At 43.7% G+C, this 26,471-nt stretch overlaps 1 protein-coding gene across 4 annotated transcripts in view; it reads left to right on the top strand.

The window, feature by feature from the left end:
• MYH11 (myosin heavy chain 11) overlaps window positions 1–26,471 on the top strand; it is a 113,088-nt gene that overhangs the window by 4,455 nt on the left and 82,162 nt on the right. For all 4 annotated transcript variants that reach the window (XM_075899365.2, XM_006119591.5, XM_075899364.2 and 1 more), the window contains exons 2-3: window positions 10,441–10,802; window positions 19,085–19,241. In XM_075899365.2, the coding sequence (XP_075755480.1) occupies window positions 10,458–10,802; window positions 19,085–19,241 (502 nt within the window). In that variant the 5' untranslated portion in view covers window positions 10,441–10,457. The remainder of the gene's footprint in view (window positions 1–10,440; window positions 10,803–19,084; window positions 19,242–26,471) is intronic.

The raw sequence follows: 26,471 nt of genomic DNA, 5'->3' as shown, positions 1-26,471 counted from the left end.
GAAGGTCCCAAAGAGGACGGAGAGAGGCTGTTCTCAGTAGTAGCGGATGGCACAACAAGGAGTAATGTCTCAAGTTACAGGTGGGGGAGGTCTAGGTTGGATATTAGGAAAAACTATTTCACTAGGAGGGTGGTGAAGCACTGGAATGGTTTACCTAGGGAGGTGGTGAAATCTCCATCCCTAGAGGTTTTTAAGTCTTGGTTTGACCAAGCCCTGGCTGCATTGATTTAGTTGGGACTGGTCCTGCCTTGGGCAGGGGGCTGGACTTGATGACCTCCTGAGGTCTCTTCCAGCTCTATGGTTCTATGATTCTATGATTCTAATGAAGACACAGAGATGAGTTGGGGTTTGGGAGAAAGAAGGAAGCACACCCTCACCTGAGAAAGTAGGGGGTTCATGTGCATGTGTGTTTGTGTACAAATCTATTTTCTGTGTGCATGCACACTTACACACACCCCTTTATATTGCTGGTTGGTGCATTCCAAAGGCAAAACATTCACACTTCAAAAACATTTTGTGAGCTACAGAGAGTCATCTCCTGAGGGCTGATATAGCAGCAACCAGAATGGGGGAGATTCTATCACAACTGCCCAGCTCTCTCTTCCCTTGGACGTGAGGGTTTCTAGCAAAAGCCCTGCAGCATCTCACTGTGTATAACTGTACATATAGTACTGTGGCAAGACCAGTGTTCAAATATAAATTTGATTTGTTTTAGCTCCCAGTTGTAGGGATGGTTTAAGGTAGGATCTAGGGGGCCAGGTCTTAGGGTCACATGATGCTTTAAATGAGCAATTGGTCTCACTAGGGCTTCATCTACACTATGAGTTTTCTCGGCAAAGCATATGCTAATGAGGGACTCATTTGCATGAGTTGTGCTCTCATTTGCATATTTTCTGCCAATTCGTTTTTGTGCAAAAACAAGCAGTGTGAACGTTTTCTTTTTGCGCAAATACCCCTTTTTCCACAAGATCGGTAAATCTCCTTTTTTGGGGCATAAGGATCTTGCGGAGAAAGGGTTTTTTGTGGAAAAAGAAACCGTCCACACTGCTTGTTTTTGCGCAAAAAACCCATTACAATAATGCAGTGGTCCCCAACGCCTTAGTGATCAGGGCCGGCTTGAGCCATTCTTGTGCCCCGGGCCTCAGGTACCTGGTGCAAACGCAGCACCCACCCCGGGCATGCAGTACATGCGTGATGCTACCCCGGGCATGTGGCGCATGCATGGTGCCGCCCACAGGTACACAGAGCATGTGCAGCCCCCGCCCCGGGTGTGCGGCGCATGCATGGTGCCGCCTCCGGGTGCCTTGCAGCCCCAAAAGGTTGGGGACCACTGCAATAATGGATTGGCAGAAAATATGCAAATGAGATCATGGTTCATGCAAATGAGTCCCTCATTAGCATATTTTTCTGAGAAAACTCGTAGTGTAGACATAGCCTAGGAGAAACAAGTGACAGCACACAGCCAAGGGCTGACCACTGGCTGCCTGCTTGGGTGAACTGGGATGCCTTACACAGGTGGGAGATCAAGGGCTCATGAATAGCAGAAAGAAAAAAACCACTTGGGAGTGAGTTAAATAAATGTCTTTGTGGGGGAGAAAAGTAGGTTAATCTGAGTCCTAATGATCTGTAATCTACCTTCCCATACGTTTCACGTGTATAGGGTGCAGTGAGAAAGCTTAACATGAGCAGCCTTACACAATAACTCTTGACTATAGACTATAGACTAAATCCAGCTCTTGGATAAATGCATTCTGTACTAAGTGAAGTTTCTGGGTACTTTTCAGGGGTAGCCTCATGCAGAGTGGAATGTGTCTCTCAGTTGCAACAACTCAAGGCAGTAATTATCTTCACACCAAAACTCTTCCAGAATCAATAGCAGCAATCAGTTCACATATGAAAAGCGGCAGAAGTGACAAAAGAGCATCCAGTTCAGTAGAGACTGACCTGCACTTTCTCTGTGTATCCGTGAGGTGCCTGGGACTTTTCTCTACACTTGTTTTTAGGCACAGTAAGGAAGGGAAACATGAACTTTTTCTTAATCGTTGGGTGACAAAGCAGAAAAATCCTTGGGCTATTATCTAATCAGTGACCTAATTTACACCAGAGCAGGACTCTTAATCATATTAGAGTTTTTAGAATTTGGAAAATTTTTAAAGAAGCATGATCATAGGATGACTTGAAAGGTTGGTTTCCACTGTCAGAGATAGGTAGCAATGACACTATATTCCTCCAGTGCTCAGTTACATTTAAATCTTTGACCTACTGAAGTAAATAGCAAAGCTCTTGTAAACATGACTTGGACTAGGATTTGGTCCTTTAGAAAGCACAGTTTTCATGTCCTGCTTTACCAGCCCTTTTGGAATAAGTTAGCATTTTCTGCATTCACCTGTCAAATATTTCTCACTTGCACTTTTCTCCTAAGGATTTAATAGGCCTTCGTGACCATATCCTGCACATCTTTTGCACATGAACCCTTTCAGAAAGCACTGACTACAATAAGAGGTCTGCATGATGAAGGCTGATAGCAGTCAGGCCCCTGTGGGTACGTCTACACTACACACTTATTTCAGAATAAGCTATTCCGGAAGAAATACTCCGAAATAGCTTATTTCGAAATAGCACATCTACGCTACAGGGAAGCCTTGAAATTAGTCTGAGGCAGGCTCCCCAATGTAGACGTGCTACCTTGATTTACATCCCAAGGAAGCACTAGGGAGTAAATACCCTGAATGGCCCTGGGAAGCAGCTATTTTGAAATAGCAGCAGTGGAGTGTCCACACTACTGCTATTGCGAAATAGCAAGTGCCGAACAGGCGTTATTCCTTGTGGAATGAGGTTTAGAGATATTGCAATAAGCTGTCCTTTATTTCGAATTTATTTTGAAATAATGAAATTGCTGTGTACATGCACCCTAAAACTATGGCTACACTGTAGCCTTCTTCTGGAAAAGCTTATGCAAATGAAGCGAGGCGTAGAATATCGCTGCGTTTCATTTACATAATTAATTAGCAGCTGCTTTGCGCAAGAAAGACCTGTGTAGATGTCTCCTTTTTGTGCAAAAACCGCCTCTTACGCAAGAGCCATTCTTCCTCATTTTTTCAGGAAGAACGGCTCTTGCGCAAGAGAGGGGTTTTGCACAAAAAGGAGCCTTCTACACAGCTCTTTTTTGTGCAAAAGCCTCTTGCTCAAAGCGGCTGCTAATTAATTATGCAAATGAAGCGTGTCATTTGCATAAGCTTTTCCGGAAGAAGGCTACCGTGTAGCCGTAACCTAAGTGAATAGATTAAATCGGCTATGCCCTCTGTGGGTTCAGCTGGTGCTCAGATTCAGTGGGTAAATTTCCCATCTTTACTCTTCTCACAATGCCAGTGCCAATAAAATGAAGACATTTAGAGGAAAGTCACTGAGATTTGCAAAGGCACCTAAAGAACATAAGAACATAAGAACGGCCGTACTGGGTCAGACCAAAGGTCCATCTAGTATTCTGTCTACCGACAGTGGCCAACAGCAGGTGCCCCAGAGAGGGTGGACCGAAGACAATGATCAAGCGATTTGTCTCCTGCCATCCCTCTCCAGCCTCTGACAAACAGAGGCCAGGGACACCATATTATCCCCTGGCAAATAGCCTTTTATGGAACTAACCTCCATTAAATTATCTAGCTTCTCTTTAAACTCTATTATAGTCCTAGCCTTCACAGCCTCCTCTGGCAAGGAGTTCCACAGGTTGACTACATGCTGTGTGAAGAAGAACTTTCTTTTATTTGTTTTAAACCTGCTACCCATTAATTTCATTTGGTGTCCTCTAGTTCTTCTATTTAGGGAACTAATAAATAACTTTTCTTTATCTGCCCTCTCCACACCACTCATGATTTTATATACCTCTATTATAGCCCCCCTCAGCCTCCTCTTTTCTAAACTGAAAAGTCCCAGTCTCTTTAATCTCTCCTCATATGGGACCCGTTCCAAACCCCTAATCATTTTAGTTGCCCTTTTCTGAATCCTTTCCAAGGCCAAAATATCTTTTTTGAGGTGAGGAGACCACATCTGTACACAGTATTCAAGATGTGGGCATACCATAGTTTTATACAGGGGCAGTAAGATATTCTGGGTCTTATTTTCTATCCCTTTCCTAATAATTCCTAGTATCCTATTTGCCTTTTTGACTGCAACTGCACACTGTGTGGAAGTTTTCAGAGAACTGTCCACGATAACTCCAAGATCTCTTTCCTGATTTGTCGTAGCCAAATTTGCCCCCATCATACTGTATGTGTAGTTGGGGTTATTTTTCCCGATGTGCATTACTTTACACTTATCCACATTAAATTTCATTTGCACCTAAAGAAGTTAGGTGCCCAACTGCCACTGAATTTCAACTAGGTTTGATCATCCAACTCCCTTCTGTACCTCTGAAAGTCCCAGTCTTTCTTGACATATGATTCATGTTACTCCCTGAGACCCAAGCGATGCTTGGATAGTAAATTGTGTGTGTGCTTGGCCAGGTAGAAAATTGTTCTGCGAGTATATTCACAGACTCAAGTCTTCTTCTAGGTGAGGACTGTGTGTGGTCACATCGATTGACTGTAGTGACTCATTACTCTCTGGTCTTTGAATTATTGGGATTAATCTTTTGTTTGAATGCTGCAAATATTTAATTCATTCTCACAAGGGAAAGGCCTGAATTTTGTGTTTGGGCTATTTTCTTCCCTTTCTCCCATTTTTTTCTCGTCTTTTTCTCCTCAAATTTGCTGCTTTTCTTTCCCCAGTTCTTCCGGCAGAACCAGGCAAGCCGAGAAGTTACGTAATCTTTTCCCTGCTTTAGTGCTTGTGATATCATCACTTTAACTCCTCCTTCGCTTTGTTACTACATCAGATTGGGACCTCTTTAAATTCCAACCTTTGTAAACCAACCAGCCACCTACCTGTTCACTCTACTCTGGAGTATGTGTGGTGGGCTCGGGGAGATATCTTACAACCTGCCATCCCCAGCTCAGCCACCTGCTGACACAACATGGTCGGGTCAGCAGCCAGACCATTGGAAGAATCTGCTCCACTCCTGGCTGGGAGGAGGCAAAGCAGTCACAACAGGGGTGGGCAAATTTTTTTTGCCAGGGGCCACTTCAGAAATTGTTGAAGAGGCCTGGGGCCGCTCCAGAAGGGATGGGGCCTCAAGCGGAAGGGGCAGGGCCAGGATACTTCCCTGCTTCCCCACCCACAGACCATGATTGGTCTGAGGGTGGGGGAGTGCCTTTGCCCCCGCCCCAGGATTCCCCCTAGGTGCCCATACCCCTGGCGGTGGGAGGAGACTTTGTGTGCTCCCCCTTCTGCTCCCAGGCCAATCAGAGCTTGGGGGCAGGGAAGCTCGCAAAGTCTCCTCCCACCTTGCCAGGAGCGCTCCTTGCAGGGAACTTCATGCACTTCCCCCTACCCCCAGGCCCTAATTGGCCTGGGGATGGGGAAGCAGCAGGGCCTCTGCGGGCTGGATCAACCCACTTGGCTGGCTGGATCCAGCCTGTGGAGGCCCTTTTGCCCACCCTGAGCTACAATTTTCTGCTGCTTTCAGTTGAAGAAAGGAACTGCACTGCAGCTGCTTTATTTGAGTGCCACTAGAGTTGAGTAGAGGGAAGCTGTAGCTTATATGGTTTGAGCTCTATGTTAGATGCGGCCTGATGTGCCAAGATTGATTTCAGGCTTGTTATATTTTGACTGTCCTCTGCTTGAATGCTTGGACAGAGGATCTGTCATTATCTGATTAGGATGGGATTGGGGAAGAGTAAATGAAAATGGCTTAATCAGAGTTATGATCTCAGACTTGCTCTGAGATGCTGCTAAACTCTTATCTTTCTTGTGCCCCTCCCCCTCTCCCCGATCTTGTTCTTAATTTGGCTCTTCCCTGTGTGCCACAGAATTAAAATAGTTTGAAATACTGTCTGGCACATAGTTCGTTTCCATCCTTTTTTTGGTATGCACTCTGGGAGCCTGTGTCTTTTGCTAATTACTTCATTATGACATTAGCACTTCAGTATGCTCCTAGAAAATATTTAGAGAACAAGAAATCTTGTTTGTTATCTTATCTGTGTTAATTCTGCTATTAGGGACAAGAAATCGGAATGCAGCAGGTTTTTGTTATTCATCGCAAAGCAATGCACTGAAAATCTAATTATAGGCACTTATTTGTCTGATCTTTTGTGTAAAACTGCTAAAAATAAATAAAGGTGATAACCCCTTTGATAATCCCTTGTCTTTTTAGTATCTCCAGGGCTCTCAGTTTCCCTATGTGATTTCAGACACAGTGATCCAAAATATCAATGATCTTGCCCCTAAAAAAGCTTTAATCAGCCAATTGAGGCCTATAAGGCTTCACCAATTTCCCTACTTGACCAAATATAACTGGTTAGGAGGAACTGTATTACACATAGCGGTGATACACTTCCATTCTTCCTGCACCTCAGCTAACTTCTCTGCAGAATCATAGGGCAGAGCTCAGTCTTTTATGAGACTTTAACAAATAATAGAACGACATGCAGTTCAATCACTATGAGAGAGCAATTCAGTTTCATACTAGAATATAGAAATAGTTGCTTCGGAAAACATTTCCTTAACAGCTATTTCACTGTATCTCTGCTGGGGTTTCTCTCAGTTTTCCCCAGGCGGTTGCTGTAACATATCTTTTAGTGCGAGGAGTACCTTAGCTCATACACATGCACGCTCCCTTCCAATCTCTTCACAGAGATGTGTAGCACCACAAGGATCTGTGTGTCACCTGGACATAACATCGACAGAACTCAGCAGTTTTGTCGACAGCGGTAAACCTCAGTTCTGTCGACAGAAGGCGTTATTGCATCTACACTGTCCTTTGTGTCCACACTGTCATGTCGACAAAGCGGCTTTGTCTACAGAACTGGATGTAGTCTAGATGCTCTTTGTCGACAGAAGCTTTGTCAACAGTATCTGTCGACAAAACTTCTGTCGACAAAAGCCTGTAGTCTAGACGTACCCTAAAAGTCCAGCATGAATTCTGGGCATGTACTTGACTTATAATTTCATCAGAGTTCAGTTTATGAAAAGATCTAGCTAAGCATAGGCATCCGATATGTAAAGCGGGGGAAAACAATGTCTTCCCAAAACACCAGGCATGGCCCTGCCTACACTCCGCTCCCAGAAAGCCTGCTATAGACCTTCTGGGACTGAGTATTGCTGCCCCCAGTACCTGCCCTCCTGGTGCTCCTGGGCTGGAAAAACATGGCTGGGCCAGGCCACACAGCACACCCTCTTCTAGGGCTGGGGAGCCTGGGGTCTTACCACAGCAATGCCACATGCTCTCCGACCACCTCCAGGGCTGGGGCCATGCTGCGCAGCGCACACCCTTTGACCTCCTCTGGGGCTGTGAAGGCTGGGACTAGCATGTGGGGATAGAAATGGTGTCCCTGGCCTCTGTTTGTCAGAGGCTGGATATGGATGGCATGAGACAAATTGCTTGATCATTGTCTTCGGTCCACCCCTTCTGGGGCACCTGGTGCTGGCCACTGTTGGCAGACAGGCTACTGGGCTAGATGGACCTTTGGTCTGACCGTTCTTATGCGCCTACCTGTTCCCCTTCTCTCCCTATGGTAGGGAGGACCCTGCCTCCTCGTGTGGGCGGGGAAGGAGCAGGGCCTCAGAAGAAGGGATAGGGCTGGTGGTGGGGCTAGGGACTTACTTCCCCGAGCCGTGCCTTCACCAACCGTCCATGTAGCTAAGTATTACTGTGAGAGCCTATTATTCACAGGGAACAAACAATTCAAAGTGAAAAATGGCCTAAATAACCATTGCCCCTAGCTTTTATATTTTCAACAAAGTAGCTAGGTCTATTTTAACATGGTTTAGAATGATTAATACCAATTTATATTTTCAACAGGGAAATCCAGCCAGGTCAACAGTGGATCACTGTTCCCAGACTATTGGAGTTGTGGGAAGGGGTGTGGACAACAAACTGCTTTGTGTCAACTTAGTTTTCATGTGTCTACACTAAAATTTTTCTCCCACTTATGTAAGGCCATATCCTCCACTTGCAGGAAGATCGACACTTTGGCACTCCATCTTCTGGCATTCCATTTAGTAGGTCTAGTAAAGACCCGCTAAATCGAACATTGAATGCACCCCCCATCAGCATTGGTACTCCTAGCTGTCACCAAGAGTAAAGGAAGTCAATGGGAGCATTTTTCCCACTGACCTCTTACTATGAAGATGATGTCAAGCTCAGCTGGTGTTGACTCCAGCTATGTTATTTATGTAGTTGGAGTTGTGTACCGTCAGCCGACTTTCTGGGTGTAGAATAGATCTGACCTAAGAGTCCTGTTACAGCAACACAGTAATACCATCTCCCTTGAGGGACCTTCAGCCGGGGTGGATGTACTGAGATCAATAAAGTGCAAGTATAGACACTGTGTTACTTATCTTGATCCTGTCAGTCCTACAGCTGTTGCCCTGTTGCAATGCCAATCTCTAAATGCTCTAATCACAATTGTGAACGCCACAGCTCAGGGGTCACAGAGACAGGAGACAACCCATATGCCCCCCCTTAAAGGCCCAGATATATTTGTAATGCATTTTTCTGATTACCCTGCTAGGCGAGACGCCCATCGCTCAGGGGAGCGCCGGGAGAGCAGAGTGCTATAATGTTCATGATGGTTCCTATCTATAATGGATCAGTCAAACTGATCCAGAACACCACCATGTATGTTGTTGCAAGCTTTCTTATGTCTGTACGAGTTTATTAATTACAGTAGCTTTCGGTAACATTTCTATGCTCGGATTTTGGTCAGATTTTAGTTTCCCAGTAAGACTTGTTAGTAACGATTTCCTTCAAAAGTGAGTAGTATTTTTAAATGCTATCTGATTGACAGTTTTAGAGTGACATTTGTGTACTCTGCTCAGCCCTGAAGGGATTAAGGCAGGGGTGGGCAATAAAACAGTGGCGGTTCACCAGGGTTAGCCCCTGGTGGGCCACTACCACTATATTTACCTTTGCTTCTGCAGGTGTGAGCAATTGCAGCTCCCATTGGCCACGGTGTCCCTGTCCACATCCCTTCCCACAATTCCGATGGGCTGGTAATAGTGATCCACTGTTATGCATATAAGAAGCACATGGGATCTTTTTCAGGGGAAAAGACAATGTGTTGCGTTTATTGAAAATACAAAAAGAAAAGAGCATATGCATTCACACACACACACACACACACACACACACACAGAGGTCCTGCAGATGATGCATAGTTACCAGTCTGTCGTGACTCAAGTTAGTCTTACTGGCCAGGCAAGACTGACTTGAATGAGGAGTCGGGTTCTTATCAATCGTGATTCAAGACACATCTGAGACTTGGCTTGCACCACTGAACCAAGAATTCTAATGGCAAGATGTTCCCTTTTTATACATGTCAGTTTTCATGGGAGTCTGTGGGTTTTTAGTGTCATGCTCAGTCCTCCATCCTTAAAAGATGTTAATCGGTACTTTCCAGAGTTAACCTTTGATGGCAATTGTCAGGCTTCCCATCACTGTCTCTCACTTGTGGTGGTCTCTGTCTGTGTCCAGGGTTCTGTCAATGCTGCTAGTTCAGTTCAGCCCCAGACACAATGTCTGTTTCCTGGTTATCTTCAAGGTTCCCATTTCTTCTTGACAACCTGGGCATTTGTGACGGCTTTCACAGACATCCTCCACTCACACCAAATAATTGTACAGAATTTCAGACAAGATTAATAGCTACTAAAGGAACAGTAAAAAGAAAGGAATCTTGCACAACATCTGAAGAAGTGGGTTGTGCCCATGAAAGCTCATGATACATTCTACATGTTTTGTTAGTCTTTAAGGTGCTGCAAGACTATTTGTTGTTTTTTAAGTTTTTCCAGTTACAGACTAACTTGGCTACCCCTCTGAAGCTTTTGCACAGCTTAGTTTGTAATGCTAACAGGAAGCAAGGCCTTACAGTAAACATGATCTAATTAAGAGAAATAGGGTGAAATAGAAGCATACAGAACTTAAAAGCAAGTCATTGCACATCAAATCATTATGCATCATACTTATCGTCTTATACCCAATACTAAAATATACATTTTTGCTATACCATGGCCAATGGGAGCTGCAATCACCCTTACCTGCAGAGGTGCAGGTAAATATAGTGGCAGTGGTGCCCCAGAGGCTAACGCTGGGAAATCAGATCCGGCCCATAGGCTGTTCATTGCCCATGCCTGAATCAAGGCAATTGAGTGATGGTGGCAGCCATATATACATTAATGCAAATCTGTCCAAATTTCATCTATAGACAGATTCGGAACTACTAGGTGATATCCATGAGATTAACCACAGTACTATGTAACTTCTGTGCAATCGCTACTTAACCATGTTTTGTTTGGAACTCAGAAGTCCCATTTGTCTTCTATTAAAACACGATTTTTCTTTCTCCACAGGTGACTATTAAGGCAAAATGTCACAGAAAAGTCAGCTAAGTGATGATGAGAAGTTCCTCTTTGTAGACAAAAACTTCATTAACAGCCCACTTGCTCAGGCAGACTGGTCAGCGAAAAGACTGGTATGGGTCCCATCAGAAAAGCAAGGATTTGAAGCAGCTAGTATCAAGGAAGAGAAAGGAGATGAGGTTATTGTCGAGCTGGCAGAAAATGGAAAGAAAATCACAATCGGCAAGGATGACATCCAGAAGATGAACCCTCCAAAATTCTCCAAAGTGGAAGACATGGCAGAGCTGACTTGCCTTAATGAAGCTTCAGTGCTGCACAATCTAAGGGAGAGATACTTCTCGGGTCTAATTTATGTAAGTAAACTCAGGCTCATTGCTGTTCCACACTGATGTGTTTATTGAGTCCTCTCCTGAAACTGACACACCTTAGCCAGTGCAGAGATTCTAGGCTTCTAAACAGTGAGGGCATGTCTGGATTGTGCCTTTCCTCCTGATGCTTCCCCATGAAAAATTTCCCCCATTCTCTATTTTCCCCTTTGATTTCCTTGTATTGTCTACATTTCCCACTGTTTGGCTTCTCTGAGTGGCTTTTTTGCACACTGGTTTAAGGGAGGGTCCCAAGGCTGGTAAATTCTCCAAGAACAGTGGCAACTTTGGAGGTTTTGCTTAGACGATCAAACAAAGCCTCCATCTTGCTCCTATTGAAATCAGTAGGAGTGATTGCCTTTGACTTCAGTGGGAGCATGAGCAAGTTCCCACGCTGAGTGTTTTAGGCCTAATCTCCCCTCCTGCTCTCCAACTTCCCCTCTAAAAAAACCTACCACCACCAAAACACCAATCTCACCTATCGGGCCTAACTCTGCAGTCCTTGCTCAGGCAATATTCCCATTGAAATCCGTGCAATTGCCAGGGTATGCGTCAGCACACAGGTATGCGTTCAGCTGGCTACTTCAGAACGTGGTTAAATTTAAACACACAAAGTCCCACTGGAAATCAAGTAGGACCAGGTCTGCTGGCACGGGGAGCAAAGAAGGCAGTTGCCCCGGAGGATGGTGACTCAAAGGGGCTCAGGGCTCTGGCTGCTGCCACTGTAGCAGCGGTAATGGCTGGAGTTCTGGGCCCCTTTGAATTACTGCCAAAGTACCAGGGTACACAGCTCTGACAGCTGGAAGGGGTCCAGTGCTGTGGTCCGGGTGATGCTGAGGGCTGGCTGGCCCAGCCCTGCCCTTTCTGCCTGATACCCTGCTCCTTCTGGGGGGACAGAGCCATCCCCACACCTTGCCCTAGACCCCACGGTGACTGTTGGCCCTGCTGAGTAGAACTACTCATGTGCGTAATTGCTCTGACCATAATTCCATTCAGTCTATTCCACTCCTCTCTAAAATATTTCCCTTTTTGTTCAAATTACTGATCAAAATGATTTTGAATTCTCTGGACATTCATGTGCATTGGTCTTGCACAGCCAAAGTATTTCCATCTGCTGATCCACACAGATGTATTTTATTATTACCAAATCCTATAATTAACTGTAATGGCATCTATCCAATTGTAGAACAAGAGACTCCATGATGTTCTGTAAGGACATCACCATTGCTGTTGTTTTTACATGGAAGACAGATATTGCAAGGATGGGCAGCAGTATAACACCTCAAGATGGATAAATTGTGCTGCTTTGTTATGCATGACCAGGGGTTAGATGGAAATATGGCACTGAGCTGACACACTTTTACTGTTGCTTTCATAGCTTTCTCATTAATACCATGAAAATTCTGAAATTTGAAGGAAGGAAATCTGGCAGAAAATTAAGATATGCTATGTTACAAAGAGACTTATTAATCACCAGCTAAGCTCTTCTAAAAGGTGTAAACTCTGGTGCTTTTTGGTTGGGAGCTTAATGAATTTAGCAAAATCGAAATCTCTGAAAAGTTCACTATTTCAAGTTTCAGTGTTTGATAATTATTAGGTTCTACTCTGAGAGAGAGTCATGTTTAATGTTTTGTGAAAGCATCATTGAAGGAATACCATCAATCTGGAAATCACACTTCTGTCTGAAAGGGTCCGTCTACACAGCACTCTAATCTCAAAATAAGGTATGCAAGTTGCGCTATGCAAATTGCAAATTCTATTTTGATTGTATTTTGAAATAGTGCATTATTTCGAGACATCCCTCAACCCTCATGGATTGAGGATCACAGGGATGCTGAAATAGTGCACCTGTTATTTAAAAAAGAAATTGAAATAACAGACGCGTTTAAAAGACATGGGGTACCTGCGGTATCCTGAAATAGCCCCACTGTCTAGACATACTCAAAATGTTTTGCTGCTGTAACAAACAACACCTAACTTAACTGTTAGTTAAAGAAATTAGAGAGGGAAAGTGTATCTTTTTTGTGTGTTTACTTATGCTGATTTGACAACACTTGTGAATAGTCATTTCTACTCTTTCTCTTTGGGGTACAGCTACACTGTGGGCGGGGGGGGGGGGGTTGGAAGAAGGCATGCAAATTGTACTTGCATTTGCATATCTTCTTCCGATTCTTTTTCCAGAAGAGGCTTTTCCAATATTTCGCCCATATACACAGGACCAAATGTCAGAAAAACCCTCTCTTTCAGAAGCCCCTGTACACCTCGTTGTATGAGGAATAAGGGGGCTACCAAAAGAGGGTTTTTTCCTGACATTTAGCCTGGCTACACAGGGCCAAATATCAGAAAAGCCTCTTCCGGAAGAAGATATGCAAATGTGAGCTCAATTTGCATCCATTCTTCCAACCCCCCTCTCCCCCGCCCGCCTTCCCCCTCCTTTCCCAGTGTAGCCTTCCCCATATATAGTTATTCACTTTCCCTCATGGGAGTTTCATGTAACAAAAGAGAAGAGAAACACATTTTTTAAAATAGGAAAATGGGGTTTTAAAAATCATGAAAATTGACAGAGGGACATGAGAACAAGCACAGTATCTGAAAAAAACTTTTAAACTTGCTCATCTAACTGGATTTCAAGATGATGGTGTTACTTTAACACACATAAATTAATATACATAATTTGCAGTACAATGGCTCACTATTTCTTATAGCTTCCATCTCTGTTCTGTGCTACAAAACTGCTCATCCTGACTCAAGCATTTAATACTTGTGAACATTTGTTATAGTTCAGAAAAGCCAAACTATACAGTTCAGAGCTCCTAGCTTCATCCTCATTCATTCCTAACTTACAATTCTCTCCTCACTTTTAGTCATGCAATGCCTGCATTGACTTCTTTGGAACACCAAGACATAACAGAGATTTTTAATTTACATTGTTCTAAAATCTTTCCTTGAAACACATCTCTAGTAAAATGTGCACTCTTCATTTTGCCATAGGCAAGGGTAATGCAAATAGAAAATTCAAATTACCTGCTCTGTCCATTTATATTATGTTGCCCTTTTTAATAAACATCCAACAACAAAATTGGACAAGAATGATAAAAGCTTCCTGCAAATAAGCTTTGAGGAAAAGATTAAGATATGTTTTTTTATAGTGCTTACTAAATGTATGCAAAATGGGGATATTATCAGAGGACAAACCATCTATCCATGTAGAACCTGCATTTAAGCCAAGGATCCTGTTGACTTTGCCATTATCACCTACTGGCAACATCTTACTTAAGAAAATATGATTTCAGAACTCCCAAACCTAAACTCTAAGCATGTACAAAACTAGTGCTCAGTGAAAATGGCTCTTTTCTTTCCATATGTTTTCCTTGGGTTAGGCTAAGGCATAAGAAGAAGATAAAACCTTTACCCTCCCTTTCACAGTAGCAGATACTCCTAGAGTGGCTATTTTCTGGAAAAACTCCAAGACTATTTTAGTGCATCATGGAAAATTCAGTAAGAAAGAAGGATAAAAATTGTCCTTCCTCTTGATAACATGTTTCATGTTGCTCAGAAAAAAATAGAATCTGCCTTCTAAACAACTGAGTTCCACACAGTTGTAGACCAAAAGATAACACTAAACACAACTGTCAGTAAAATGTTTCATTTTTATTTAGAGTAACAGGTGACAATGGGACTCCAATGGGAGCGGGAATAGGCCGTTTATTTAGAGAGATAGAGTAACACTACTAAATGACTCCCAGGAAACATACACCCAATTTTTGTCTTAAAGTTCAGACAGTTAGTATAAAATATAGGAAATGTTTAGACTAGAATTATCCTATGACGTCTTCCTTAAACATTTTCTATCCTAGTAACATAAAACAAAAGACATATAAACACAATCTATGAATATAGGTAAAATTTTAGGATAAAATTCCACTGTCTGATCTACATACCGGATGCCAGTGTCTTAGGTGGTGTAAATCAGCATAGCTTATTTGAATTCAGTGAAGTTATGTCAATCTAACTTGTTGTGAACCTGACTTTGGATTTACACTCTACTGTTTGACTCTCACTTCATGGCTGGAGATCCATGGTGGTGGGAGATTTGCTCATATAGTCAGAACAATATAGTGAAGGTTAGACCCATTGTTCAAATTGGAAGTCTTTAAAGTCCTACTGGTTGTGTCCTTCAGTGTTGCCTGTGAGGTCAGGGCCTTGCAAGGTGAGCAGATACAAAGTTTCCTGAGCCTGGCTGTATCAGATTAGTACAGGGCATCCCGCTATAAGTTGCCCCAGTATACATCCGTTTCGCACTAAAGTTGTTGAATGCTCGTAGGAACTGATCCATTATAAGTCCTCCTGCTCTTAAGTTGTGCAAACAAACAAACAAACAAACAAACACCAATTTGTGCAAATGGAAGTCAGGCGCTGAAAATTCCCTGCTTTAAGTTGTTTTGCTAGAAGTCCAAGTTTTTTTTAACGTAACTTGGACTTATAGAGAGGATGGCCTGTTTTTGTCTTTCTGAGGCTAAAGTAGGAGAGTTGTAACTAGGTTACCTAATTCCAGTAAGTGCCTGTCCATCAGCTGTGGCTGAGGGATGTTCACCTCCTGGGGGAAGCAAGGGTAACATCTGCACTTTCTAAGAGCAGGAGTTTTAACTTACAGCCTATACTTGGTAGAGTCCCATCAGTGGAAGTTGCCCAGAAGATGCACTGAATCAATACATATCCAAGGAGCATGGCCCTGCCTCCATCCCTGGATGGTCCAACCTATTTTCTGGGCTGTGCCTGTTGGCTCCAGATCCTTTGTGGACTGACATGTGGATGACTTGAGCTTCTGAAGCCTCTTGTCTGGGCAGATTATATCAGTGGGGGATGACAGCTTGATTTAACCCATTGAGAAATATCTTCTAACCATTACTTCTGACACTTTAAAGCCCCATTCAGCAAGGCACGTAAGTACATGCCTAACTCAAAGTTCATGAGCTGTCCTACTGACTCCAGTAGGAGGAGTTGCAAGCTCATAGTCAGTGATATTCTTAAGTACGTAGGTAAATTGAACCCAAAGTTAGAACTGTTCTTAAATGGGAAGCCTACATGCTTTTGTGAAGGGAGGGATGTTACATATTCAAGATAAAGCTTCCCAATTGTCCTGGCTTAAAAAATCTTAAGGGAATCAATAATCCAATCACTATGTAACCATAAGCTGTTCCTTAAAAATTCTAATTATTTTAGACATATATATAGACCTTCAACATTGGTTATATGAGACTAAGGGTATGTCTACACTACAGAGTTTTATCAGAAAAACAGCTGTTTTTCCTACAAAACTTGAGGAATGTCCACACTGTAATTGCATTCTTCTGCAAGAAAATTGAAAGAACAGAGGGGTTTTTCTGGCATTGGTAATCCTCTAATTCTATGAGAAAGAAGCCTTTTTGCGAAAGAGCTCTAGCAAAAAGGCATGTGTGGACGGGGAAGAGGGAGTTCTTTCAAAAGAAGAGGAAAGAGGAAAAAGCACAGGTGCCCTGGTGGCCATTCCATCTATTGCAATCACAGCTTAGATGCGAGAGAGCGTCCATTCAGTCTGGAAGCTCTCTTTCAGAAAAGCAGATTGCTTTTTCAATGCACTTTTGCAGTGTGGACACTCTCTTTGGGAAGAAGTTTTTTCAGAAGATCTCTTCTGTAAAAAGCGTCTTCAAAAAGAAGCCTGCACTCTAGACGTAGCCTAAGACAGATTGTTTTGAGCTGAATATTTGCCCCGTATGAAGGAAATCCCATTGTCCACTTAGCTCTTCTTCCCCCCTTGCCAGTATACGGCATCATTTCAGAATATGTGGAGTTGGGATTTCTATTCAAGACTCCAATACCAAAAAGAATCCAGCCTTAGTAACTAGTTACCTGCTATTGTGCCAGTTCTAGTGTTGGTACCTTGAAGAAAGTGAAGATCTTTATCATACTTCTTTTAATATCTCACATAGGAACATGCAGAGGTAGCAGCAGAGATTGCAAAGGTAGTAGAAGTGTGAGCACTGGGGTCCTTTGACTTAACCAGAATGGATCACCAGAGTGCTCCAGTGTAGAGCAAGTAACCAACCTGTTGATCAGCACCACAAACTGCTGGATGCTGTTTCTGTGTTTGCTTATACCATATAGGGTGTTCAGTCTGGGTTTGAAACTTGTGCTGTTTCCTAATATAGTCAAGAAAGGGAAATCCCTGTGCCTGTATTTCAAATGTCTGCTCAAGGACACAAGCCAGCAGATGCCTTTGCATGGTCACATATTTCAGAGGTTCTTGTGATGGCTATTGTACAGCTAGACCCATGCTCAGGCATGCCCCTAAGATCCAGGAATGGACTGATCAAATAACAGCAGCCTCCTGTGAAAGAATTCAAATGGTATATTAAAAACCCTGTCCAATAATAATTCATCTATATAAATACAATTGGAAGATGTTAAATTCTTAAACTATTTTAGTTTATATTCTACAACATAATTATTTCCTTATAATTTTCTTTTTAAAATCTAACATGAAATTTGTAATGTGAATAAATGATCTGACGTGTATATTTCTTTATTTGTGAATTGTTCAAGATCTGATCCTGAGATTAGCTAGCTAGCCAGATTAAGTCATGCAAGCAAATTTCAGCCCATGAAGTCCTTGCAAATGGCTCACTTTGACTATCTACTATTCATGATTTGTGGTACATGATTAGTCACTTTACGTCATGTGCTATTGTTTCTGCTATTGATTGGATGGCTGAAACCTTTTAAAGTAAAAGAGAATAATGAAAAGCAAATGATGAACAACAGTTAGTGTTCTTGTTTGCATGCATAACCTTACTCACATGTTAAGAATAATCATTCCCTAAACTCTTGTGTAAACAAATTCCAGAGCCAAGTAATAAAGACAAACAAGAAGCAATCTGGAAACAGACTGATTTTTTGCAAGCTGCCTTTGCAATATTCATCCAGCTCTCCATTGTACTCATACTACCCTACTTTAAAAAAACCCATGTCCGTTTCAGGTTTTTTCCCAATTATCCCCAGGTTTTAATTTAGGAAATTGCTATCTGGTTAAAGACAGGTTGTCACATTCTTCATCTCATTGCAATTGCTCTTATACAGACCCACAAGCATTTGCATGTACACGTGAGCACTACGAATGGTGGTATCAGCCCTGCCCATTCACCCTGTTGCAACCCCAGCAAACTAATTGAAGCTAAGGACTGTGGCAGTGTGCAAAGCATGGCGTGTCTTAGGGCTAGACATGTGAACATACTTGTAGCCACCTCTGATTATTCAATATTAACTCCGGGGTTCTCTGACTTCATTTTGCTGCAACCCCCACTGATCATAAAAATGACAACACGACCCCCAGAGGAGGACTGAAGTCTGAGCCCATCCAAGCCTCATGTCCCTAAGAAGGAGGGGGGCAAATCACAAGTCCCTCCACTCTGGACAGGGGGAACAAAGCAGAAACCTCAGGCTGGGGGCCTGTAACCTGAGTCCTGCTACTCCAGGCTGAAGCCATTGGGCTTCAATTTCAGCCCTAGGCACTGGAGCTTTAGCTTTAGTCCTAGACTCCAGCAAGTCTAAGCCAGCCCTGGTTACCCCATTGAAATGGATCAATGTTCCCTCTAATTTTTTCCATCCATGCTGAATAAATTTTGTTATGTGCACCCAGGAATGTGCAGATGTGCACCATAAGTAGAACCACATACAATCTCTGGGCACTCTGGATACTCTGGCAAGCAGGTGGCAACATCTGACTCTTTCCTGGGTGGCTGCCCAAGTGTTTGGCTTACAGGCAACTCTGGTCACGACCCACTTTGGAGTCCCAACCTACAGTTTGAGAACCACTGGATTAGGTGGACATCAGTGTTCCCTGTAAGCTGAGTGTTTGGGCTGTCACCCATGAGAGATTCAAATGTCACCCCGGTGATTAGGAGAGCGCCTGCAGCTGGCAGCAGCTGGCAGAATGTGTTTCTACTGGTGGTGCACATCCATACATGCCTCAGTGCACATACAATGTATTCCTCACACGGGTAGAAAAAACTAGTGGGAACACTAGTGTGCATGTAATTAAAAATTCTTTCCTCATCCAATGAATATGGCCTGATTTCTCACTCTGGATATCTCATTGTTGTGTTGTTTAAAAGGATGTATAGTAAAGTGATTCACCTATTAAAATATGGTGTTAAAACGGTTGATCTTCATGTTTCTCAAGCTCTTGAAACATTCTAAGTTACACCATTCTTCTCTATTTGATTTCCTTGCAGACGTATTCAGGCCTCTTCTGTGTTGTGGTGAACCCATACAAATACCTGCCCATCTATTCAGAGAAGATTATTGATATGTACAAAGGAAAGAAGAGACATGAGATGCCACCCCATATTTATGCTATTGCAGATACGGCATACAGGAGTATGTTGCAAGGTAAGGCTGGAAGAGCTCCTGGCTTAGCAATGTGATAAAACTTAGAAATCCCTGAGCAGCAACAGAAAAATGTTATAGAAGTTAATTCCAAAGAGGAAAGGAGCATGGTCGGAATAAGATTTATAGCTCTCGTCAATTACAGAAAAGTTGCAAGGGCTTTTTAAAGTTCCTGAAGAATTCTTTGGCAGGAATTGCGGTCTGTGAACATTATGTGACTCAAAAAGGAAAAACAATCCATTAACCAATCTGAGTGGAGCCATGTGGGCAGGGTTTAAAGTCAAGCAAATAGTTTTGGCAAATACGGGCATGGAAAAAGCTTTCTTTCTACTGAGGCAGATTATTCCATGGCTAGCTGCTAAGCTTTGCTGACTCCTGGGCAGCATTGCTGTGCACATACTGCAGTAGAGTGAAGGCAAAGTGAACCCCAGTAACATCTTGGTGACCATTATTTGGTTGCATTCTTACGTTTTGGAGCTGAGATCCTATCTTTGACATCAAGGATGCAATCAGCCTTCTAACTATAAAGAGAATGAGCTGTAGTGGGAACAGATCAGGCCCAAAAAGTATTGGAAGAGAATTTTGAGGTGACATTCCCCCTGCTTCTGCTGTCACGGCTTTAACATCCACTCATAGAAATAAAGGATTGGATGGGGCTCCCAGAGGTCATCTACTCAACCTCCTCCTTGTTGAAGTGGGACCAAATAAAGCCAGACAATCTCTGACAGGTGTTTGTCTAACATGTTCTTAAAAACTTGCAATGATGGGGATTCCATAACCTGCTGTGGAAGCCTCTTCCTAAACTTAACTGTCCCTATCGTTAGAACTGTCCATCCTGGTCTTCCTTATAACAGCCTTTAGCACAGCGGTCCCCAAACTGTGGAGTGCCCAGCCCAAAAATGTGGTGGCATGCCTAGGATTATGTGACAGGGCCCAGGACAGTCCCAATGGGGATGGGGGTGGACAGACAGAGAGTCCCTCCCCATCAGTAGCTCTGCTCTGGGCCTAGCCTTGCACCTGGCCCCATCTTCAACTCCCATCCCAGCACTTGGCCCCATCATCAGCCTCAGGACGATTCCACTCCTGGCCCCATCCCTCCCCTTCCCACAGCCTCATCCACTGGCTGCGGTTCTGCTCCAGGCTCAAGGCCGAGGCTGTGGGTAGGACCAGTAGGGGAGCCACATTTGGCTGCAGGCCTGGCTGCCGGCTCCTACCACAGCCTGGTTGCAGGTCTGCTCCAGCCCCAACCCTCCAGCTCAGCCCTTATCCTGGCCTCACACCCATTCCCAGCTCTGGCCCCAGAGTTGGCCCCCTTGTCCCAGCCACAATCCCTCTCACACCTGTGTGGACCTACTACCAGCTCCAGGAGGGCAGTGACAGGGGTAAGTGGGACACAGCCCTCAAAAGTTTGAGGACTACTGCCTTTAAACGATTTGAAGACTGTTGTCAAATCCTCCCTCAGTCTTCTTTTCTTTGAAGTTTCTAGTCCTGTTTTTGTAAACTTTCCTCATAGGTCGTATTTTCGAAATCTTCTGCTTTGTTGTGCTCTTCTGGACTCTCTCTCCAGTTTGTCCACATCATTCTTAAAGTGTGGTGCCCAAAACTGGACACACTGTTCCAGTAGAGTCCTCACCAGTGCTTGGGAAAACAAACCAGGAATATTTACAAACTAAATATAGCTGAAGTATCGATTTCTTTGTAATATCTTGTATGTGTAATAAGTTTAAGTTTATGTAAACAAAAAGTGTGATTGCTATTCAGAAATATTGAGCAGGACTCAGCAAAGCATATTGCATCATGTATAAATTGTCATTTTCCTATGCAGTCAATTTATTCAATACTCTATGAAATACTATAAGAAGAAGTATGTTCTGATGTTCTGTTAGGGTATGGCTATACTGTGTGTGTGGGGGGGGGGGAGGTTTTCGGAAAAGGTATGCAAATTGCACTCGCATTTGCATACCTTCTTCCGTTTTTTTTTTCCGGAAGAGGCTTTTCCACCATTTGGCCCCGTCTACATGGGTCCAAATGTTGGAACCCCCCCCTTTCATAAACCTCCTTATTCCTTGTAAAACCAGGTTTATAAGGGCTTTTGAAAGAAGGGGTTTTTTTCCCAACATTTGGCCCATGTAGACGGGGCCAAATGACAGAAAAGCCTCTTCTGAAAAAAACCCTGAGCGAGCGCTATTTGCATACCTCTTCCGAAACTTCCCCCCCCCCACACACACACAGTGTAGCCGTACCTAACTGTCTGAGAAATATACTGGATGAGTTTAGTTGCTAGTTATAAAGAACCAACAATTAAAATGACCAGTCCTTACTCACTAATCTGGACTATCATAAATGGGGGCCATTGCTTCATTCATGAGAGTTACCCAAGATGCAGATGAAGGAAGCTAATTTCCTGCTTTTCCATGCAAAGCAGTACTCCTCTTGTATAAGACCAGCTTTGTTGTGCGGTTTAGTATGTTAGGGTATGTCTACACTACCCTCCTAGTTCGAACTAGGAGGGTAATGTAGGCATACCGCACTTGCAAATGAAGCCCGGGATTTGAATTTCCCGGGCTTCATTTGCATAAGTGGGGAGCCGCCAATTTTAAATCCCCGCTGGTTCGAACCCCATGCAGCGCGGCTACACGGGGCTCGAACTAGGTAGTTCGAACTAGGATTCCTAGTGTACGAGGTGTACCGGTAGTTCAGATTAGGAATCCTAGTTCGAACTACCTAGTTCGAGCCCTGTGTAGCCGCGCTGCACGGGGTTCGAACCAGCGGGGATTTAAAAATGGCGGCTCCCCGCTTATGCAAATGAAACCCGGGAAATTCAAATCCCGGGCTTCATTTGCAAGTGCGGTATGCCTACATTACCCCGCTAGTTTGAACTAGCGGGGTAGTGTAGACATACCCTTAGACTCTACCTGCAGCCTTTATTGACTGACCATAGATAAATCATAGACTTCAGATGACTTCAAATACCTAGAAAGGTATTTAATTGTAGGATATTAATGTGGAAATACATCTGTAGCCTAAAGTGAGGCCCCAGAATTTGTATTTAGGGCCAAAATCAGTAGCCAGATTTTTTATTCTTCTTCTTCTCCCTACTCCCACTGAAGACCTGAGCACTCACAGCTCCCTCTGTCTTCAGTGGGAACTTGACTTCAGAGCACTTCTGAAGATCAAGCCACTTATTTAGGTCCTATCTATGGATTCAGGTGCCCATCTTTAGACATTGACACTTTCAGCCATTGGCCAGTGTGTGTAGAAATATGTATAATCCTATTTAAATCCTGGGGAATTCAGTAGCTGCCATACTGTATCAGCATTTGTTAGCTCTGGGGCTGATGTGATGAATGCACAATTTGCTTTTCTTATCCGGAAACCACTTTGGCTTCTCTAGCTGAGTGGAAATGGAAGATAGGGTCGCAGTCTGACATGCAGAGCAGGGGGGTTTGACACTTCACGGTAGTGCGCAGAGAAGATATCAACTGACAATGTGCCTCCCTCCCCTAATTATAGCAGCAGCTACTCCTATAAACACACACATGTAAAACCCTCTTACACTCCAATGTATTGTAAAGCTAGGCAGGAGGCAGATGCTGGAATTTAGCTTAATGAGATTGGGGATGTCTCTTTCCAGAATAGCAGAGCCATCGCAGAGAAATCCATTCAGTATACACGGATGCCATATCCACTCCATTCTGTATTTGTCTGGTGTAGGAGCTACCCCCGGGCGGTGGGATGCAATGTTGTCTGGGTCTAGAGCTAGACATTGTCAGTTTATGCACGGAGGTGAAAGAGGAGAGGGTGTGAGAAGGATGCAGGCCACGCATCAGTGCTTTTCTTATAACTTCACCATCACATGTGGTCAGCCTGCCGCTGCTTCTCCAGCACCAGCCGCAAATTAGCTCCCGTTGACTGGAATGATGCCTTTGCTCCACAGGAAGCTTGTTACAGGGGAAAAGAGCAAGGAGAGTGTTAAAGACTACCTGCCTGATATATGATCCAGCAGGGGATTAAGGAAATGCCTGGAAAAGCCTCTGGAAATTACATCCCATGGAGGGCAGGGGAATTTTTTTGGTTTTGGTGTTAGTATCTAAACTGTGCAAGGACCTGAAATATACTTGGGCTTGGCATCTGTTCTCCCCTGAGCTGGTGAGCTAGCCCACAGGTTCACAGAACCCCTGTATGCTTGCTTTTCCTGGCTACAGCTTTTAGAGTGGAGGGCTTCTGTTTGTTTCTCTGTTTGTTATTGTGTTTCAAGGGTGGCGGTCTTATGAGTTGTAGTGGTTTATTTTTTTAATGGCCCATAAAATTCCTACTTTGCTTTTCTGACCCTGCACTTTTTGACCCCCTATTGCTGGCACCAGTTCTGAGGGGATCTCTGCTACTCTGGCTCTGTGGTTAATTTACTTCTTTGTAATTGACCTTCTTGACAGGAGAGAGGAAGAGAAGGGGTGGGCGGGAGAAAAAAAGGGGAAGAGATCATGAGAAGAGGAGTTTTTTTAACAGGATGCATTTTCCCTATCTGTAATGCTCTAACCATACACAGCAGACCCTTCAGTGGGAGGAGCACACCCATAAGGTCTTATCACAAGGCCAGGACACTCACACTCTACTTACTTTATTTATTTACTTGTAAATGTCCCAGCTGCTTCTGATGCTTTTGAAAAAGTGCTTTTCCCTGTTTGTGCTTTGCTCACCTACGCGACTCCAACCTCACAATATCTCCATTTATGTTGCCAGATTTCACCCCCTTGTTGGACTGCTGAAAGTGCATTTCAGTGGGAGTTGGGGGTGAGCGGCCGACTATGTCCATCTAAAGTGCATGTGTACCAGCAAATATGGGTTTGAACAAATGTTTACAGCTGGAGTGTAAACAGAAATTCAGGTTTGCAAAGCGTGCTCTGCAGCACTGACTCCCTGCATGGTTTCCTTGTCAGATTTTAGTACCATGTGTAGTCTACAGGTATAACCCACAAACCTAGTGGGTGTGGTTCGTTGTCCCATGTAGTGGCACTTAGACCACTTACAGCGAGAGATCAGAGCAAGTGAGCTCAACAGCCTAAGCTCAGCAGAAGCTGGGTTTATAGCTCAAATTGTAGAGGCTCCTTTACCGAGGTCCCAGATTCAAATCTGTCCAGTCGTGGTGACCAGGGATTTCCCTACACCCCTCCTGTGGGGGTGTATACCACCCTGAATTTCCCCAGCACTCCCCTAGTTTTGTGAACAATTGTGCCATACAGCCCACCTTCACCCTCACAGTGTCACCCCTCATCGGCCCCTCAGTGACACTCCCCCTTGTAAATTCGAACACTCCCCCCCCTCGCAATTTCAATTCCTGGGGAGGCTACTGATGGTTACACAGGCATATACTGTCTTTGAAAACTAAGATGATTCTTTTGTTCTATGAAGTTTAAAGAATTGTGCTTTCATATTTCCTCCTCAGAACCACATGGCACAGGGCAAATCAACTCATTTGTCTTAGGGTGAAGGACAGTTCATATGGGGGGCAGATTCTCAGCAGGTGAAAATTGTCATAGCTCCATGGAAGACAACAGAACAATGACAACATCACTGGCTGAGAATCTGCCCCCAAGAGTCTTTAATGCTGCTGCAGTACAAAGCATATCCAAATGCCCATGCAGAGAACTCTTCCTCTATTATGCATCTGGTCCTTGCTAAGTGGCACTCCACCTTTGAGATAGAGGTTATTTGGTTCATATATAGGCCTCTATATGAGGTCTGAGATAAGTTTTTGAGTTGTTTTGGTGCTCAAAATCATAGTCAAGGAAAACTGAGGTTAAATATTTGGGTACTTGCCCAACACCCACACAAAGGTGTGTTCAAAGGAGGGGGAAGCATAACGAGATGTTGACTGGGATACAGATCCAAAATTCCCATTGATGTCTCTGGGATTTGAGCACCTAAATCCTGAAGATAGCATTGAAAATCGTATCTATTAGCTCTATCAATGGTGAGAGTGGAAGGCAGGGAGGGAATCTTGGCTAATCGGCCTAGCACCAACAATCACTGGCAGTGTGACGAGGGCCCAACCACTTCTGAGCACCCCTGTTTCCACATAAATGAACTGGGAATAATAACACTTAATATTTCATGGGGCGTGTGATTTCATCTGTTAACAATCACACAGGAGTTAGCGCGCCTTGAATGAGAGGCAGTCTCAGTGTGCAAAGAGTTGTGATTCTGATAAGGCTCTCCTAAGCTACTTATACATTTTCCACAATACCGATCATCTGATGGTGCAGGTTTCTTTGCTTCACTCCCTCTCATCCTGCCACCCCACAGAGCCTTGTTAACACAGAAGGATACTCTTCTGCCCAAGCATGTTTATAAAAACCCACTCCAGACTAAGACAAAGAAATGCATCTCTTGAGCCAAATTGTCAATCTGCTTCAGCAGCTCTTTCCCTCCTAACCCGCTCCATGGTCTTTTGATGAAGACTTACTTAGTGAGTGTTATGTTAATGCTATTTGTGGCAGTGCATCAAAGATCCAAGTGCTTTGCTTTTTATAATACAGGGAAATATATACACTTGAAAGGAATACAGTACTCCCCTGACAGGATAAAACACAAAGCAGGCCAAGAGTTATATTCTATAGCATTGCTCCACCTGATAGTCCAGTGTGCTAATAGTTGAACAGCCAAAATTTTGCACAGGTAAAAGTGGAACTGGAGTCAAAGTATTGCCTGGCAGAGAGCTAGGTCTGTGTCACGAATGGGGCATTTCAAATTGCTTTCCACCTTCCTGAGGGTGCGTCTACACAGCAGTGTTATTTCGGAATAACGGTTGTTATTCTGAAATAACAATGCGTCTACACAACAATTCCATTATTTCAAAATAAATTCAAAATAATGGAGAGCTTGTTCCAACTTCTACAAACCTCATTCCACAATGCCTATTTCGAAATAGCAGTCATGTGGAGGCTTTACTGCTACTATTTTGAAATAACTCCTCCCTAGGGCCATTTAAAGTAATTACTCCCCCAGGCCTCCAGATCAAGGTTATACTGATCAATCTCAGAGCTGGAAGGGACCTTGAGAGGTCATTGAGTCCAGTCCTCATGGCAGGACCAAGCACCATTCTTGACAGACTCACCCCAGATCCCTTAATGGCCACTCAAGGCTTGAACTCACAACCCTAGGCTTAGCAGGCCATTGCTCAAACCATTGATCTATCCCACCCCTATAAAAGTAATCCCTTTAGGTTGCGTGTCC

This window comes from Pelodiscus sinensis, chromosome 15, assembly GCF_052426305.1.
Source record: "Pelodiscus sinensis isolate ZL-2025 chromosome 15, ASM5242630v1, whole genome shotgun sequence".
Lineage (NCBI taxonomy): Eukaryota > Metazoa > Chordata > Testudines > Trionychidae > Pelodiscus > Pelodiscus sinensis.
The sequence above is the reverse complement of the archived record's forward strand: the minus strand, read 5'-3'. Positions and strand labels throughout refer to the sequence as shown.